The following is a 19,795-nucleotide window of genomic DNA, read 5'->3' as shown; positions in this document are numbered from 1 at the left end:
ATCCTTCTGCCTCAGCCTCCCGTGTAGCTGGGACTACAGGCATGCACCACCATGCCCAGCTAATTTTTTCTATATATTTTTAGTTGTCTGATAAATTTCTTTCTATTTTTAGTAGAGATGGGGTCTCGCTCTTGCTCAGGCGGGTTTCAAACTCCTGAGCTCAAACAATCCACCCACCTCGGCCTCCCAGAGTGCTAGGATTACAGGCGTGAGCCACCACACCCTGCCCAATTCGATAATTTTTGAGACATGCATGTATTTGCATAGCCTAATATCCTATCAAGGTAGAAAATATTACCGTCACTACAGAGAGTAACATTCTTTGCCTTCCCTTTATCAGTCAATTCTTACTACCCCTGACTCCCCATTGCACATAATACAACTGCTTTGATTTTCCTTTGTAGAATAGATTACTTTTCCTAGTCTAGAACTGTATGTACATAGACTCAAACAGGATGCACTATTATATAAGGTTTCACTCAGCAAGTGTTCTTGATATTTATCCATGCTGTTGTTTGTATCAGTCATTTGCTCCTTTTATTTGCCAAGGGGTGTTTTTTTCTTTTTAAATAATTTATTCATGTTTAATCATTCTCTGGGTAGTGGACATTTGGGTTGTTTTCAGTTTTGGGGTCTTTTTAATAAAACTTCAGTCCACGTTTTTAGCCAAGTCTCTTTATGGACTTTTGCTTTTACTTTTCTAAGGTGAACACCAACACCTATGAGTGGAATTACTGGTTTAGCTTTATCAGAACTAAGATAAACTGATAAAACTAAGCGAGTAATTAGTTTTGTACTGAGTATAATTAGTTTTACATTGAGAAATTTTTCATGCTTGTTGACCATCTGTATGTTTTCCTTTGTGATGTGACTGTTCAAACGTTTTGTTCATTTTATAATTAGGTTGATTGTGTTTTTATTATTGAATCTTAGAGTTCCTTATTTGTCCTGGATACCAGTCCTTTGTCAGATACATGTTTCATAAACACTTTTTCCCAGTCTGTTGCATGACAATTTGTTTCTTTAATGGCATATTTTATTGAGCAGAGGTTCTTATTTTTGATGAGGTATAATTTATTAACTGTTTCTTTAATGATTATTACTTTGTGGCCTAAGAAAACTTTGCATATCCCAAGTCATGAGGATTCATCTTTTGTTTAGATCTATAGTTCATCTCTCATTATTTTTTAAATGAATGGTGTGAAATAGAAATTAAAGTTTAATTTTCTTTTTATATTGATATCCAGTTATTTCAGCATTATTTATTGGAAAGATTTTCATTTCCTCATTATGTTGCACTGGTGCCTATGTCAATATTTTTGTGGTTAGGTTGAAAGTTTATCTTTTTCTTTTTTCTTTCATCTCTTTAAAGGTATTATTGCATTTTCTCCTAATATTATTTATAATGCAAATTGGCAATTTTTTTTTGTTTTGGTCTGCTTATTATTGTGCCCTTTATGTATGTCTCATCTTTTTCTCTGGCAGATTTAAGATTTTCACTTCTTCATTGATTTTGAACACTTACATCATGACATCCTTTGGTGGTGTTCTATTTGTATGTATTTTGTTTTGGGTTCATTAATGGATCTGTGAGTTTATATTTTTATTTAATTTGAAAAATTTTCAGCCATTATTTCTTCAAACATGTTTTTCTTCACACCCTCACTCTTTCTTCTTCTTTTAGTCCTCCAGTTAAATTTAGGATAGGCTGCCTAGTGTTTCCTCACAGGCCTCTGAGGTTCTTGTTATTTTTTTTCATCCTTTTTTCCCTCTGTATTTGTGTAGTCTCTAATGTTCACTGATCCTTTCTTTTGTGATGTCTAATTTTCAGCATTTTTAATTTCAGAATAGTATTTTTTAGTTTTTGAATTTCCATTTCTCCATTGAAATACCTCTATTGATATTTTCTAATTGCTCTTCACAATGTTCATGATCTTTTTTTTAATTCAACAAACACATTTATAATATCCATTTTGAAGTACTTATCTGGTAATTCCATTATCTTTGTAAATTCTGATTCTGTTTATATTGGCTGATTTTTTCTTCCAAATATACGTCCTATTTTTTATTATTCTTCTGTCTAGCATTTTTAAAAATCATATGCTAGACATTATGGATGTTACATCATTAAATGTATGGATTTTGTAAGAGAGAATTAATTTTTTTTCCAGCAGGTAATTTATTTGTATAGCCACTTGCTTTTTTTTTTTTCTTTGAAGCATCTTACTTATCTTTGTTAGAGTAGGTCTAAAATAGCCTTCTCTCTAGATTGAACCTACTATCCGGGGTCTCTGCTTAATACTTGGGGAGCTCAACAAAATCTCTTCATTCTGAGTTTTCTCAACTCAGCTGTCTCCCAACCCTACATGTGCTCCTAGAGCTGTTCTGTTCCCAGCTGTTCTTTGCCTGACCTTGTGAAGTATCACCTTTAATATGTGCGTATTTATGTATTTGTCCAAATTCGAGGTAACCCATGCAGATTTCTAGAGTTCCTTTATTACACAGTTCTCTTCTCTCAGGTACCCAGGTTTATAAATTCAATCCAACTCCATTGTCTTGAACTCTAATTTCTGTCTCCTTAGCTCAATGCAAACACTGTCTTCTTTTGGCTTTTCGCTTTCTGTTCCACAGTTTAAAAAGTGCCTTCAGTCAAAAAACCAGAGTGATTCTGGGGTTTACCTTTTTTGTGTCTTTTCTATCACAGATCACATCCCTTTGCTATCAGTTGTCCAATTTTGAAAACCTCTTATTTTAGATGTGGAGAAAAGGCTAGTCTAGTATCCAATACTCCTCTAAAAACAGAAGCTGAAGTCCAAAATGAACAAGTTTTAACACACTGTAAATAGCCAAACCCATCAAGTCTGCAGATCAATTCAGTCATAGGCTTACCATCACTTAAATAAAACATTCTCTTTGTTTGCAGTTCAGGAAAATGGTCATCACTACAGTCCCTGAAATTATCAAAAAGTCCCAGTGATTTAGCACAGAGTAGCCATGGGCTGTTTGGCAGAGAACACTTGAAAGTCTAAGCAGCCAGCATTTGGTTAGGACACTCAATGGGATGCAAGACTCCAATTATAATAATGAAGATGAGGGAAATATCTTAGATGTCCTAGGAGAAATGTGATTGTAGAATAAGAACTTGAAACAGGGAAAATGACTAGCACTGAGATGTTGAACCATTTTAACCAAGTGTGGTTAGCTGGAAATTTGGGTGTCGGGGCCAGTTATTGCCCTAGAACTGCAAAAGAGATGAAAAATCTCTGATATAGGAAGTAAAAGCAAGCAAGTAGATCAGTCTGTCTACATCTTGAATCAGATTATTAGTGAAATCAATGAGAGAAAAAGTTCAGGAGTCCGATTTGGTCAAATTGCATTACGCCTTCCTGATTAGAAACCCTTGGTCTGGGATTACATCAGAGTAATATCTTTATGTCAAAATGCCACAAATTCCAGCTTGGCAGACAAAAAATTTAGGCTGAGGGTAATAAGCCAGCACTGCTTTACATGATAGCCTTGTAGAGCACTTCCTGAATGTGACTAGCTGGTTAGAAAATCCAGCTGGAGGATTATTTATCTTAAGAATCCATTTAGTTAAGTAGCATTAGGGACTCCTTGTCATCAAGATGGCTACACAAAACACACTCTATAAATATGACACATGTGACTATATGACACAAGACAGAATTAAGAAGCCCTATTAGATATAAAATGGGCAGTAGTAAAATGAATGTGGCAGAGGTAAATTTATGAGGGTAATTGATCTCTTTGGCATTAAACAAGATCTCTATTTTTTTAAAAATCCAACTTGGGTAAGAGCAGCCAATGGCTGCCTCCCCATTATAAAATGTCCATCCAGACCAAATAATGAAAATAACGGTGAGAAGTACCCCAGTATACTGCTAACATAACCTGTACTCAGAAACACCAAGGACACAGTGATTTTCATGCCAGCTACCCAAATTGTTCTTAGTAAATTCTCACAACTGCACTCACAAAGCTTCTAGCATTTAATGATAGAGTTTTCTTATTTCAAAGCATCATTATTCACGGAACAAGTTCAAGAGTATCTGATATTAATAATAATTTTGCACTGCTAAGGTCTTGGCTGTACCTGCAACAGGATTAATATCCTGGGTTTAGGATAGTAAGCTTGAAACCTTACAATTTGCCCTTTAATTAGACAACTTCAGGCTCAGCTCCAGGCAGCTTACCATTGTTCCCTTAGGATAGATACCTGTTTTAAAGGTGACTTTTCTAGTAGTATATGATCAATAATGGAACTTCATGATGGTGTTGTGCAAAGATGGAGTCAGGGAGCCTCTATAGCAATCCGAGCTTTGAATGAGATTCTCCATCCTTGTCTCAGAAAAAAACATTTAACACCCGCAATATTCTTAGGTGTTCATAGAAGCCTTCCCTCACCACCACACCTAATATACCTTCCCTGCCCTAGCTCAATCACCTCTGCCCCATTACCCTGGTTTATTTCCTTTATAGCACTGATCACTATTTAAAATTAACTGGCTTATTTATTTACTGCATTAGAATATTGTTAATGGTTCAAAAGGGAAGAGACCCTTTCTGTCTTATCTGCCATTGTATTTCCAAAATCTTTTGGCAAATAGTAGATGTCAATAATTATCAGTTTAACTAATACATAATTTAAGCCACTCCTGCTTCAGATCCAATAAATATACTTTTCCTCCTTCAAGCTCTTAAGCTTCATTATTATAAGCTAATACACCAACCAAAGGAGATTGCTGAGCATAGTACTAGGTTTATTTTAAATATCACAGAAGTGTAAAGTGCTATGTCTGAAAGTATTCATTGAGACTCTAGGTGTTCTAGGGGTAAGGTGGATGAAAAAGACATAATCTCTACCTGGAAGACTATAAATACATAGTTCAATGGGAGTGGGAAGGAGTAGAGAAGCAAACCTGCAGACAAATTACAATATAATAAAAATATTACATTAAGATAAGAAACAAAGGAAAGAGGGAGAATTTCTAACAGGGGGATCTCAGGCTGCAAGAAGGGTTTTATTCCACAAAAGCTTAAGCAAAATAATGATATTTGAACATGGACTTGAAAACTAACAATGAGAAAGTATTTCCAGCCAGAAGTCACAGCATGAGCAAAAGGCATGACGTTAAATGTTCCTGAAGTTTTTGAGAAGAAGGCGATGGTAAATGAGGCAGGGAGGTGGTTAGTGATTTGGTTGTGACAGACTTGTTTACAGAGCTGATGAGTGAATATTTGTTTTTTACACAATTGAGAATTACCTCACTATATTTCTGATTGTTCCAGAGAAACTGATAAGCTGCCTACAATGTAAACAATTAACCAATAAAGTAGAAATCTGCCCATATCTAGATGTTGCAAGTCAATCTCTGGAATGTGTCCCCTAGACCTGTGGACGGGGGAGACACTTTCAAGCCAAGCATACTGAGCATTTGGTGGATGCCTTCTGTTTCTGCCCAGTGAAAATACGGCTTTTGAGGCCTATTTCCAAATCTAAAGGAAAGGGAATTAAATTCCTTTGACCCTGGACAAGAGAATGAAACTAAAACTAATGGAAATATGTTAAGATTTTTACACAAATCAGCTGTACCCAAAATTAAAATTCTACCAATATCCCGGGCTTCTCCAGGTATGGTGAGGACTCCATCCCAAGGTATGGACAGCGGATGGAATGACATTTTTCCAAAATACTTTTGATAAGATTCAGGTATCAAATTATGACCTGAATTAGTGACCATCTAACTCCTTCCAAATTAAGGTTCTGTTTAAATTTGTATATCTTCAAAAATTATTAAAATAAAAAACACTTTCTATGCCAGGTGCTGGAACCGATAAGATAAATATGACACAGCCTAGTATTTAAAAAATAGTGCTGAAACTCTACAGTGTTATCTCTGCTTGTTCACACATGTAAGGCAGTGCATGGTTAAGCTGCTTGGCTTATGCAGCTATTTGCAGGATGATAGGTCACTGTGTTCAACACAGAAATCAATTCTGTTTCTTTGTTGTTCACTCCAGTGGTAGCTCCAAGATACACAGTGGAACTGGCATGTGGTTTTGGAGCCACAGTCCTGCTAGTGGTGATTCTCATTGTCGTTTACCATGTTTATTGGCTGGAGATGGTCCTATTTTACCGGGCTCATTTTGGAACAGATGAAACCATTTTGGGTAAGTAACAGAAGTTTAATGTAAACCTCTTGTACTGTCATGTTTAGAAAACATGTTTGGGAAAAACAGAAAAGAAAAGAAAACATGGTGACTTGATAAGACCTAGATTAACTGGGAGATTTAAGCAGATTACCTTTTATTTCAGCCCTTACTATTAAAAATCTGTCCAATGTGTATTATTCTCCTTTCTTGGATTAATAAGTCATTTTTTATACATTAGCACTGTCTAGATAGAATTATAATTCAAGCTACTTGTTTAACTTAAAATTTTCTAGTGGCCATATTAGAAAAAGTAACAAGAAATAAGTAAAAATAATGATTCAACTAAACATATTCATAACACTATCATTTTAGCATGTAATTAATATTAAAAAGTTAATGAGCTATTTTACAGTCTTTTTTTTTGCTACTAAAAATCTTCAAAATTCAAACCGTATTGTATTTTACCCTTGCAGCACATGTCAACTCAGACCAGCTGCAATTCAAGAGTTCAATAGACACAGGTGGTTTGTGGCTGCCGTATACAGGTCCACACTCCTTGTACTCAAAGAGTGATCCAGGAACCAGCAACATCAGCCACATCTGGCAACTTATCAGGAGACTCTTAGACCTAACCCCTACTGAATCTGAATCTACATTTCAATAACATTTCCAAGTGATTCATGTACACATTAAACATTAAGAAATACTGCTCTAGTACAAATTTGCCTGGTAAAAAGAATAAAACACTGAAACATACAAATTATTAGGTCTACCCACTAAAGATTCTAATTCAGAAGGTTTGTGAAGAGACACAGAATCTATATTTTTAATGAGAGGTGACTTTTATAATTAGGCAACTTTGGGAAAGATTGGTCCATTGAATCTAAGTATATTTTTTTATAGTTCTTTTCAGGTATAAATAATTCAGGCAGTTTCACAAAGTTTTGGTCAGTTTATATTCTAATATATTAGTGAGTGATATACTAGAAAAGGAAGTTGAAATTTTATGTATGGTTTTAATTGCCAGCACCTATGATTTACATCGTGGTTCTGTTAACTAAGAATTGAATGGGCCAAACCTCACTCTTTCTCCACTGTAAAGATTCAACGCAGTGAGATAAGAGTAGACAACATATCAGATAAAATTCAAAATTACACCTTCAAATAGTCATTTTGCCTGGAGACCTGTTACAAGTAGAAAATCACACTGGAATCTGTCACATAAGGAAATATCTAATATGTAGAAGTTTGATTTAAGAAAAAATGTAATACTATTGAGAAACTTTCAAGATTTATATTGGATCTGTGTTCCTTTTGCTAGATGGGAAGGAGTATGATATTTATGTGTCCTATGCAAGGAATGCTGAGGAAGAGGAATTTGTATTACTGACCCTCCGTGGAGTTTTGGAGAATGAATTTGGTTACAAGCTGTGCATCTTTGACCGAGACAGTCTGCCTGGGGGAAGTAGGTATTTCAGATGAGTACAAATGATGCTACCATAAAAGGCAAATGGGGCCATTGGGTTTGAGTCATGTGTAAGAATCATGGCACAGTTCTATATTGGCATCCTGGGATATTTAATGCCCAATTCTTTGATAAAGTAGAGACTTCTCTAGGAATGAAACTTCATTATAGGATGTACGCTATGCAACTCATTTTATGGCATTAAAATATTTTCCCTCTTAATCTTTAAGAGCTGAATATGTAAAACTGTGGATGCACAGTGGATTACACTTCTATTAAAGTGACACAGCTTTAAACATCAGATTTACTCACATTAAGATTTTTAGAAGGTTTAGGTTGATCTGCATTGGTTTACCTAGAATTTCTTTTTTATAAGAATGAGTATTAAAAAAACTTTTTTTTTTTTTTACAAAGACTGAGGTTTACTCAGTTTTACTGAAACTGAGTTGTAGAAGAGAGTATATAGAATTTTTCCTTATATTACTCACTGATAATAATTAGAATATATCCCTTTGGCACTTGCTCATTCCTTTTTTCTCACTTTTATTTTTAAGCAAAATAACATAACACAAATTCCCCCTTTTGGGTCTGTTTCTTCCTTTCTATTAGCTTATACATTTGAGATTTATTTTAAAATTTTACGAAAGCCAGTATATTCTGGTAGGTTAAAAAAAGAAAAGCTTGAATTGCTGAAAGTGTTAAAATAAAAGTAAATCTGTCCACACAGTGCCACTAAGTAGTGATCCATTTGAGTCCTTTTTAATAAACAACACGAGTAACATTCCTAAACCCACTGTTAAACTTCGTACTGTTGAAATGTACGTAATGTCTCTAATACTAAGCATGACAACCTAATTTTCTTCCTCTAAAATCCTGTTGACATTGATAATTTAATGTTTTTTTGAAAACTGTTACCTGGATATTTGAGATACAGAATAGACTTAAAATTTTATTCTCATTTTAGTTTAGCTGGATCAGTTATTTTATATCCCTAATCATCACCCAAAAGCCCATCATGCTCGTGTTCTACAGAAGATATCTCCTTCAGTATAACTTTGCCATGAAATGAGGACTTAATTATATGGTTAAAGGATAAATTACACCCATTTTGGTACTCAGTTTCCCGAAATCATTTATTCATCCATTTATTCATTCATACAGCCATTCTATAAATACTTATCTACTGTGTGAAAAGTTATATAAAGATATACGGTATATAACTGGGCAAGGCCCTCCAATAGGAGTTGATAGTTCTTTGAAGAATTCAAGCTCTACATAATTACTCTTGCATCTTACTTTTGATGGTTGGTCCTTGCATCCTTTTGTATTCTCCCTGCTTCTCTTAACCAATCCTATGACTCTGGGTCTCTTTCCATGCTTACACATGGTCAGTCTTAAGTATCATTGCTTAGAGTAGACAAATAATTATTCCTGGATTCTTCTCCAGGCTGCACTTAATTGCAAGTCTTTCCTTAAAACTTCTAGACCTGTGAAGACTAAGGCTCAGAATGACTGCTTAGGAGAGTATAGCAAGCCATGATAAAGGTTTCCACAACACTAGTACATTACCTGGAGTTGGCAACTATCTGAACCCCAGGTAGAGAATTATACAGTTCTCGGTAAACAACGGTGAGGAGATAGATTGTTCCCAAGAATTTAGTGACAAGAACTAATCAGAACCCTTAAAGGCAGAATAAAATTACATTGCATTTCCATTTTTCCTGCTTTTTCTTTTTCTTTTTTTACATGAAGCAGGCATTTGCCTGTTACTGAAAGCAGACACATCATCCAGCAGCTGCTGAAACACATGGCTCCATAGTAATGATAGGAGTTTAAGGAGAAATATCCAGGGACTAATTTAGGTTCCAGAGGAGACAGAAGTAGGAAGCTGAGCTGAGAATGTATTGCCAGCCAAAATGCCATTCAATTTGCTAGATTTTTTTTAAGGCCCTCTTCCAGCCACTTAGTGATATCAGTCTGGGTCATGTAGATATCCAACAATAGAGAGGGACTTTCAAAAAATGAAGGTTCCTACTCTCATTGTCCTGTGTTAGCCAAAAATAAAATTCTGTGATTTTGATTTTATGATATATATCATTTTGAATGCCTATTGTTGCTAGAGAGTTTATACATGGATATCTTCTCGGAGAAAGAGCTCAAGAGCTAATTTGGCAAGACCTTAACATGCCACACAGTTTGAAGAAACTTATTTCAGTACAACACATCTGTTCTTCATGTCTCAAATAATGCTTTTGAAGACCAAAGTCACAGCAGTACACTATTTTTTGGCTTCACATCTGTTTGGAATTCTTAGGGTGGAATATGTATATATAGTTTTTATTTTCCCCAAGGACAGTGGCGTTTAATGAATTAGAGTGCTTAGGTCTAAGGATTAAGTTGTTAAAAAGTTTCGCCTTAATTCTTAGTCTGTTTCCGTAAGTTCCCTACATTTGCTCCTCAAATCCCATGCTTTTGAGGAGATTTTGGCCAACACTAATCCCCATGGTTGTTTTCTTTCCCAGTTGTCACAGATGAGACCTTGAGCTTCATTCAGAAAAGCAGACGCCTCCTGGTTGTCCTAAGCCCCAACTACGTGCTCCAGGGAACCCAGGCCCTCCTGGAGCTCAAGGCTGGCCTAGAAAATATGGCCTCTCGGGGCAACATCAACGTCATTTTAGTACAGTACAAAGCTGTGAAGGAGACGAAGGTGAAAGAGCTGAAGCGGGCTAAGACGGTGCTCACGGTCATTAAATGGAAAGGGGAAAAATCCAAGTATCCACAGGGCAGGTTCTGGAAGCAGCTGCAGGTGGCCATGCCAGTGAAGAAAAGTCCCAGGCGGTCTAGCAGTGATGAGCAGGGTCTCTCCTATTCATCCTTGAAAAATGTATGAAAGGGACAATGAAATGGGTAAAAAGACCAAGGGGTACTTCAGGAAGGATCTTCTCATTCTTCTTTCCCAGTTTATGGTTCCATAGGCAGAAAATAATTGTCTAAGCCTCCCCATAAGGATAAATCCAGAGTGACTGTATGGCTGGCTGTTCTCTTTCCTCAGCCAAGACTAACATTTACAATATATTATCAACACTCGGTCACCAGACTCTGATGTCACTATGTTCTTTGCAGGCAAAGACTTGGTTGATGTGAATTGCCCCTTCTGCATCATCCACCCCTGTTCTTACATGTCGCTACTATTTTTTTTTATCTTAACATACGGAGCAGCCTTTCTCATGCATTTAAAGATGCCTTTAAGATAAGTCATCTGTTGACAGTCATTATGAGTTTCTGAAAAGTTTTCTTTTTCTTTTATTTTTACTCATCCATTGAAAAGATAATGAGGACCTAAATTTTAGCTGAGGAAAATGAACTCTTTTGCCCATTCAGCTGTGCAGCACATCTCCACAGCAAAACTGACATTCACTTAGGGTGGTGACACAAAGCAAGAGAACTGAAAATGTTCCTTACAATTGATTTAAAGGGCTTACTTTTCTTCTACTATACCACCCTTGCCCTCCATCTCAGGTAATTGATGTCATATTTGGTAAACTTGAAAAATATGAGTTTTGTTTTTGCTACAGTAAATTACCGATTATCTGCAGGGCGACCCACATTTTTCACTCCATCTCCATATCTCCCATCGGCCATTTAGAGTTTGCATGTGGCTCCACATTTGGTTCAGTCTGAGAGAAAACTTCTCTTAATGGTGCTAATAGACAGTAAAGTAACAGCAAAATGCTTTTAGGACAATTTTTGACTTGTGAAAAGAGCACAGAACAGGATGTTTGGCAATGTGTCTTTTAATCTTAGCCTTTCTAATGTTACTACCAGAAAAGTGATTTCTCCTTACTTGTTTGTCTCTCCATTGTGAAGGGTGAAGGTTAGACTTAGTGACCTTGACAGTCAGCATTAATATTCTAAGAGAATTAATTGTATTGCCTATAATTTACTCTCTATTACAGGTAATACGGTTGCTCCAAGTAAGTCAGTCTGAAAAGTCACTGTCAGTGAAACTTGTTTTTGTTTTAAGTAATATTTTAATGTTCTTAAGACTTGGAAAACTAAGTGCAGAGTTTACAGCATGGCAAATACCTATGTTACATGTAGATTTTATATATATGTATGTGTATATATATCTACACACCACGAATTATGTGTATGGATATATACACACACATAATTAATGTGTATGTATATATCCACATGCACATGTATTATATATATGTGTATATATGTGTATGTGTATGTGTGTGTGTGTGTGTGTGTGTGTATCTGTGTATGACTTTAAAGATCCGTTGGTACAATATTACAAACTGCTGGAACTCTTGTGCAGTTTTTAATTTATGTTTTTACTGTAATGCTTTTGTGTCAGTGTTTTTTGTACATGAATATTATTTGTTAATTCACAGCTCACAGAGTAGTACTTGTCATTAGTTCTTGCTTTCCCTAAGTTAATATAAATAACTTACTACTGCTATGGTTGATCTGGGTTGCAGTAGTATCTGTTATGCACAGAGATTCCATGGTCACCTAGCATTAGCTGATTTACTACTACATTCCCAGGGTACGCATTTAGAAACTAAGCTGTGTTAATCTTGGTGCTCAAGTATCTAGACTATTGAGTGATAAAGGAAACAAATGTACTTATACATGAGTCTGGGTATCCTATGAAACACAATAATTCATAAGTTAAGGAAGCCTTTTCCCAGTGGTATGAATGTCGATAAATAATTCTAAAATTACCTCCTACATTTAAGTGTCCTTCATCAGTATTAAAGTCCATAATAAATCATTTCTCTATATAAGAGTTATTGATTATTTTGAATTGAAAAAAGGTTCACTCTTGAATTCTTGACTATGAAGCTATGATATGGATTCACTCTTGAATCTAATTTGTTTTAGCCTTATTAATGTTTTTTCTTATTACAAACCACAGTTATTCCCCCTATTAACCCTTCACTTACAAAACTGGGGAACCTTATTCCAGGTAAGCTTTGAATATCCATTCTTGCATGAGCTTTAGGTAAATAGAGAATAGTCTCATCACCAAGGGGCCATTCTCTTGCTAATGCTGCATTTCTTTTGCACTTTTGGATTCCATATTTATCCCAAATGCTGTTGGGTGCCCCTAGAAATTCCTTGATTTTTTTTTTCCCTATTTATATTCCTGCCTTTGGTACTGAACTTTTCCAAATGCTATAATATAAAGCATATCAAATCTAGGTGATATATCTCATTGTAAGAGAACTTTGTTTTTGGAACTGTGTTCCAGAAGATGCCCAACACAGAACATTTGAGGGAGATGGGGAAATATACCTGTAATTTAGAGAGCAAGAGCAAATCATGTCTCTAATTTAAAAAAAAAAACTTAATGGTTTTATATAAATGATATCATGATCTTTTGTACCCAGGTTAACAAGGAACTGTGATATATAGAGTGTCTAATTACAAAATCATATAAAATTTATTTCTTTTCTGTATTGTAACTTAGATGATTCCTTAGGATTCTAATAAAAGAGCACTCCATTGTGTTGGGGAACAAAAACATCACTCCACTTGTTAATTATCCATTTTCTTTCCATAGGTTTTAATGTTTTGAGATTATCTTTTTAATTTTATTCATGAACTTTTGTATTTTTCATTTGATTTGTAAATTTACTTATTTTATAAATAAACCATTTATTTTCAGCTTTGAATTTTATTTTGTGCATGTGTTTTATGTCTTTACATTCACATTTGAGCATAAGAAATGAGAATAAAAAGAATTAATAATTGTACTTATACAAAGACATATAATAAGTTACATTAGTTAAGTTTCTTTCTTAGAGAAACCTGAGAAAAATGGGAACTTCAAATCAAGGACATTTTTGTTACATGTGAGTAAAAGAGTTACTTAAGTAAAATGGATTGTTCCAGAATACTAGGACATATTTTGTGTGTGTATGTGTGTGTGTTTGTGTGTATGTACGGAGAGAGACAGGCAGAAAGACAGATAGAGAGGGAGAGGGAAGAAAAGAGAGAGAGGAGGGCAGGTAGAGTGGAGAGAGAGATTCTTTTAAAACAAAAAACACAAGCCTATTCCTGTTTGTTCAGCTTGGAACTTAGGTAGCTTACAGGGATCTCTTAACTTTTTATGGGCTTTGATGCAACCCCAAGGCAGTTGCTTTGGAATGAGATAAAAAATTAATGTCCTGACTTTAGTTAATGAATTATCATTTGAATCAAAGATATATTTCTCTCAAAAACTTTGAATAAATCAATGATAGATATTTGGAAATGCATTTTCTTTTTTGCTAATAATATTAAGTCCGTAGTAACAGGGGTGTCTTCTTGCTTACAAAATCCCTATATATTCATTTATTCAAAGAATATTTATTGAGTCCCCATAACATACAATGAACTGGTTAGCTTGGAAAAAAATTTTTTTACTGTAGAATTTTCCTCTTGCAAATCAGTCCCCAAAGGGTAAACTTAGGATCAATGGATCAAAGTTACCAAGAAACAGATTTCTACTCAATTAGGAAAGAACTATAAAGAAGAGTTTAACACTAATGGAATTCACTGTCTTTGGAGGTAGTAGGTCCCCCATTACAAGCAGTGATTGATGGATTCTTATTGAGATTTTGTATATGGGCTTTCTGCATTGGATAACTGGTTATTAGTCTGAAGTTGCTTCCAAACCCTGAACGCATGAAGTGACCTCCTAGAATATAGTGATGACTGTTTAGAAGATTCAGTATCAGAAATTTGAATATCATGTATCTGGCTATTACTTACCTTGTTAAAACTCTCAGGATATTTTCTTATGTCATTTACTGATGTCATTATCATCAAATAAATTCACAGTATGGTATGAGAGACATATTCAATAACTAGTCCATCTTAATTCTTTGCTTCTACCCAAGCATCATAAAGTAAATTTAGCAATGAGTTAGAAGATCGAGTATTTCAGTAGTAATATTTATCCACATCTATTTTAAACTGAATATACAGAATTTTTTAAACCTTATTACTCATATAAATCCATACATTAAGGTGATGCTCTAAAGTTAGCATTAAGAATTGATGCAGATTCAATAAACATTAGTCCATATATTATTTTAATATTGTATTTACTAGACATTGAGTAATAATTTAATCAAAGTGATTTATTCCAATGTCTCCTGTGTGCTAGATATTTATATATAAGTATCTCTAACTTGTTTAACAGCCTTACAATTTGCTGTCATCATATACATTTTAAGGGACAATGAACTAAGACTCAAAGATATTAAGATAAAAACAGAGATAAGTGAAAAGACCAAGATCCATCTTCCAGATTAGGTGCTCCCTTTTTTACTACACTTTAAGTGAGAGAGAGAGAGAGGCTTGCTATTTTTTCATTTACCAATAAACTTGCCAAAGAAAAAAAAAATTGCAGTCCTAGTTTTCTTCTAGGTGAACTCCAGGGAAATTGTGACTTTTAAAGGCAGTAGCATCCTTGAATATTACCGAGTTCTCATCCAGAAAACATGACTTCAAAACTAATTTAGTACCACACATGAAAACTCATCTCATTACTATATAGCCACACCTCATTTTTTGAGCTAAACAGAATAAATGACCTAATTTATGACTTCCTCTCCAAATAATCTTTAGCATTAAAAAGAATAACTCCCATCCTCAAATATGAAGTTTTGAAATGTGGAAAGTATTAAAAGAATATATGCCATAAAGAATGCAGATTTCTTTAAAGTATCAAGTGAAAATCCTTAGGTATATCCCAAACCTTATCTGAGAAACATCTTCTACATTTATTCCTCAATGTCTAGAATTTCACTACTCATACCTATATTTAGCATTTCTCTCTTTTAAGTGTAAATATTTCACTTTCTGGATGGGATATCAAAAGTCATTAGAAATCAAGCAGGGGGAGGGCGGAGGAGGGGAAGGGCAAAAACCCGCCTAATAGGTACAATGAACACTATTCAGGTGATGTGCACATTTATAGCCCTGATTCAAGCCGTGTATTGAAAAAATCTGTACCCCCTTAATATACTGACATGAAAATAAAATAAAATTAAATTTAAAAAAAGAAAAAGAGAAACATGCTCTAAATATATTTTTTAGAAGTTCTAGGGCAGTGTTGTATTTTCAACAATGATATTCTCACTGGAAAGAACAGACATTTTCCTGAAATGACTATTTTAAAGTGAAACACCACTCACACACACACACACACAATTTGCACAAATTCCCATTTTTGATAAGCCAGCCTGTTGCCTTAAAGTTATTTTACATTTCTCAAGAATCAGGAGAAGCAGTAGATTTCCCACCCTCGTATTCTCTGATCTATAAGAGGCAGGTTTCATAAGATCCCGAGGAGAACTAGAGCAGACCATGGAGTTACCAAAATACACTTGCACCACACACACACACACACACACACACACACACGCACGCGCGCACACTCACAGGTTTAAAAATAAGTGAAAATTTAAATTTCTTTTGATATTAAAACAAAAACTCTCTAAAATATTTTTGCACTCTTGTTAAAACTAATAAAAAGTTCTCAAAAATTAAGCACATATCTCCCATGTCCTTTCAAATTCATGTTAAATCCACCGATAGAAAAGAAATAATCTGGTAAGAAGCACACCTCCTTCATTCCCTGTCCAGTTCTTAATGATCGAATTTACTGTAAACTTTCGGCTTGTCTTCACAGGCTGAAAAGTCTCTTCATCACTCTTTCACCAAAGGCGTAGGTGTTCAGCCTCATAGTCTGTCTCCAGCATGTGTTTTCAGAGTTGTCAATGGCCCTGATTTACATATTTGGAATTATTTCCTTCAGAAGATGATGTATTCTAAGTTCCTAAATTTCACAGTGAGTTAAGCACTGCATTTATTTGAAGAATTTCTCATTGGGATTTGTCCAAATCCATTTCAATAACTGTCAGAATTGAATGGTTTGTCAGATATCTTAATTACTTGACTGATTCTTATCCGTTGTCATTGTTGCCCCTTTAATCACATTTTAGGCCAATTCTTGTCTTTCTCTCACACAAACACACACACACACACACACACACAGAAAGAAACAAGTTAATAACAAGGTGAATAAGGTGAATTGTCTGGTATTGTGTCCAAAAATGTTAAGTATCAAGGTATATAACTGTGAGGATCTTTGGAGGTGGTAATTCCTATTGCTTTTTGCTCGTCTGTGTCGGGGGTGTTATGTTCAGTCCTGTTCAGAAAAACTTCTCTTAGAAGACATATCTATAAACTGAATATTATTCAGAGGGAAATGATAAAAGTGGGGAGCAGACTTGAAACCATGTCATATGTGGAATAAGAGAAAAATCCTGAAGTTATTTAATCCAATCCAGAGGTAAGAAGAAAACACAGTAACATAATAATAGTTGTCAAATATTTCAAACATTCGAAGATGCTGGATCTAGTCCACCAGATAAAAGTTGCAAGGAAGACTTCAAAAGAAGAAATATTTTACTAACAGAGCTCAAATTAGTTAAATTAGTTGTTTTTGAGGGTGGTTAATTTTTTGAGGGTGGTTCATTTAATTCCCTACCTTTGTGTGTGTTTGTGTATGTGTGTTAAGGAAGGCTTTATGCAAGAAGGAGACTACTGAATGGGAGGTTTGCAGTAAGGGAGAGAAATTGAGCTCAACTCCCTTACCATCCTGGAAAGTAGCAAATCCTTAGGAACCATTGATAAGAATGGTATAAGATAAGATTCCTTGACTGGGTCTTTAGCACTGAGATCTTAAAATCGCAAATGTTTATTCAGTGTCTGTCCTTTCTAGAAAGGACAATGATGAAATAATCTGTATATAAATTTTCACTATACACTATCCTATCTTTCCATTTTCCTATAGATACAGTGGAAGCAGTTTTTGATTTTATTCAGAGGAGCCGAAGGATGATTGTTGTCCTGAGCCCAGACTATGTAACAGAAAAGAGCATCAGCATGCTGGAGTTTAAACTGGGTGTCATGTGCCAGAATGCTATTGCCACCAAGCTCATTGTGGTTGAGTACCGTCCCCTTGAGCATCCACACCCAGGCATCCTTCAGCTGAAGGAGTCTGTGTCTTTTGTGAGCTGGAAGGGAGAAAAGTCCAAACATCCTGGCTCCAAATTCTGGAAAGCCTTGCGGTTGGCTCTTCCCCTGAGAAGTCTCAGTGCCAGTTCTGGCTGGAATGAGAGCTGCTCTTCCCAGTCTGACATCAGTCTGGACCACGTTCAAAGGAGGAGAAGTCGTTTGAAGGAGCCCCCAGAACTCCAGAGCTCAGGAAGGGCTGCAGGTTCCCCTCTAGCCCCAGGCACGATGTCCAAGCACCGAGGGAAGCCCTCTACAGCCTGCCGCTGCTGTGTCACCTACTGTGAAGGAGAAAGCCACCTGAGAAGCAAGAGCCGAGCAGAGATTCATAACCAGCCCCAGTGGGAGACACACCTCTGTAAGCCTGTTCCCCAAGAGTCAGAAACTCAATGGAAACAGAATGGCACCAGATTGGAACCCCCTGCTCCCCAGATCTCAGCCCTTGCTCTTCACCATTTCACGGATTTATCCAATAACAATGACTTTTATATCCTATAATTCCTGTATGTGGTGGGTGGTGGCTTGTATCTCTACCAACTCTCTTTATGTCATGAACCTGTGGGAGTAACTGACGTTTTTATCATCTAATGGACTATCAGGTTTTTGTCCCCTTTATTGATTTTTAAAAACTATTTATTTCTAGGAGACAAAAGACCTGAAGGACCAGAATCCAGAATTATTGCCTCTAATGGCCTCAGAAGAGCACACTCTTCTTGGGCCCTAGAAGGTCAGTATATGAAAGTTGCCTAAAGTCTGATCCTCTATCTTGCCCAGTGGTTTAAAATAGCTAGGAATTTAAATGTGTTTTCTTTGAGTTTGTTGATCAACCTCATGTAATGAATCGGTCAGGTATACGTGGGCTACGATGCTCACAGTGTGTAGACATCGCAAGGGAGGATCATGGGAAGGAGCTGGTTCTGGTGGAGCTGTAGGACTAAGCTCAACAGAAAACCTACAGCCCATTTTCCCTCAAAGAACCAAACATACTCACCCAGGGATACATGGTGTTCTCTGTCTCACTGTAAACTAGTGTTCTCTAAACTGCCTAACATTGTTAGCATCAATAAAGTTATATTTTTATGTCATTTTATTTGTACTAACAAATTTTTACCTCTCTCTCTCCCTTCTACCTATATGGTTTTTCTATTCATACATAGGGAGTATTCCATTTCAAGAAACCAAGATTTGGTTTCAGTACCAGGAAAGCTGAGGTGTCTTTTTTGTTTCTTTCTGATGTGTATTAGGAGAGATCTGGAAAATGATCAAAAAAAAAGTGAGAAAGTGTTTTCAATGAAATGAAAGTTTATACAAGAACCTTATATTTTTAGAACTGACAGCTGAAAAATTCAGTATTGTAAGAGATTTAGGGTAGAGTTTTGTGCCTGAATTCCTTCTTCCCATTCAGGATTTTGAGGAGGGATAATAAATTCAAGTGCCTACAAGATCAGAAGGTAAGAAAAAAGAGAAAAGGGGCCAAATATCAGCATAATACGCATGCTGTCCATCTAGTACCTGTGTGTATAGGGATATAGGCACAGAGAAGTATTTCTTTTCTATAAACATTTTCACACAATCACAAAAGACATGCAGCAATTGATTTTCAAGTCAGGTAGAGAATAGAGATCACTGGGCTTGTAAGTAACTGAAGAGCACATATTTCTTGAAAAAGGGGGTAGCATCTACTCAGCTCCATTTGATTATTGCCACTGATTGCGCCCAATGTTCCCAGATTGTCCAGTTTTTTCACAAAAATCTAAAAATCCAGATTTTTATGTACATCCCATTTATGAGATGGCTTAAACTTAAGAGCAAAAAAAAAGCAAAGATCCAGAGCAAACGCCTCCATGGGCCATGTTCAGCCTGTAATTTGTAATTTCATAATTAAAGTTTCAGTTAAAGAACATATGTACAAATGGGTTCAAGTGTCCCTAGCAATAGTGGAACTGGAGAACACGAGTTGGCTCTAAGGACATAATGGAGAATGTTTATTCTCTCCCCAGTGTGAAGACATCTGGGACCTTAGAATAGAGGAGATCTGACCTAACCCTCTATTAGGGGAGAAAAAGCTAG

The 19,795-nt window shown here is 35.7% G+C and overlaps 1 protein-coding gene across 3 annotated transcripts in view; it reads left to right on the top strand.

The window, feature by feature from the left end:
- The window catches only part of IL1RAP (interleukin 1 receptor accessory protein), a 133,712-nt gene extending 114,316 nt beyond the window's left edge, over positions 1 to 19,396 (top strand). For 2 of the 3 annotated variants that reach the window (XM_012642529.1, XM_012642538.1), the window contains 3 exons: positions 6,043 to 6,192; positions 7,496 to 7,639; positions 10,162 to 11,788. In XM_012642529.1, the coding sequence (XP_012497983.1) occupies positions 6,043 to 6,192; positions 7,496 to 7,639; positions 10,162 to 10,529 (662 nt within the window). In that variant the 3' untranslated portion in view covers positions 10,530 to 11,788. Of the gene's footprint in view, positions 1 to 6,042; positions 6,193 to 7,495; positions 7,640 to 10,161; positions 11,789 to 17,504 lie in introns of those variants that run through there. The other variant, XM_012642520.1, reaches the window with a different exon arrangement.
- Positions 19,397 to 19,795: the final 399 nt, after the last annotated feature.

Source organism: Propithecus coquereli, unplaced genomic scaffold (assembly GCF_000956105.1).
Source record: "Propithecus coquereli isolate 6110/MARCELLA unplaced genomic scaffold, Pcoq_1.0 Scaffold10, whole genome shotgun sequence".
Classification (NCBI taxonomy): Eukaryota; Metazoa; Chordata; class Mammalia; order Primates; family Indriidae; genus Propithecus; species Propithecus coquereli.
Note: the sequence above shows the minus strand (reverse complement) of the source record. Positions and strands in the feature narration are given on the sequence as shown.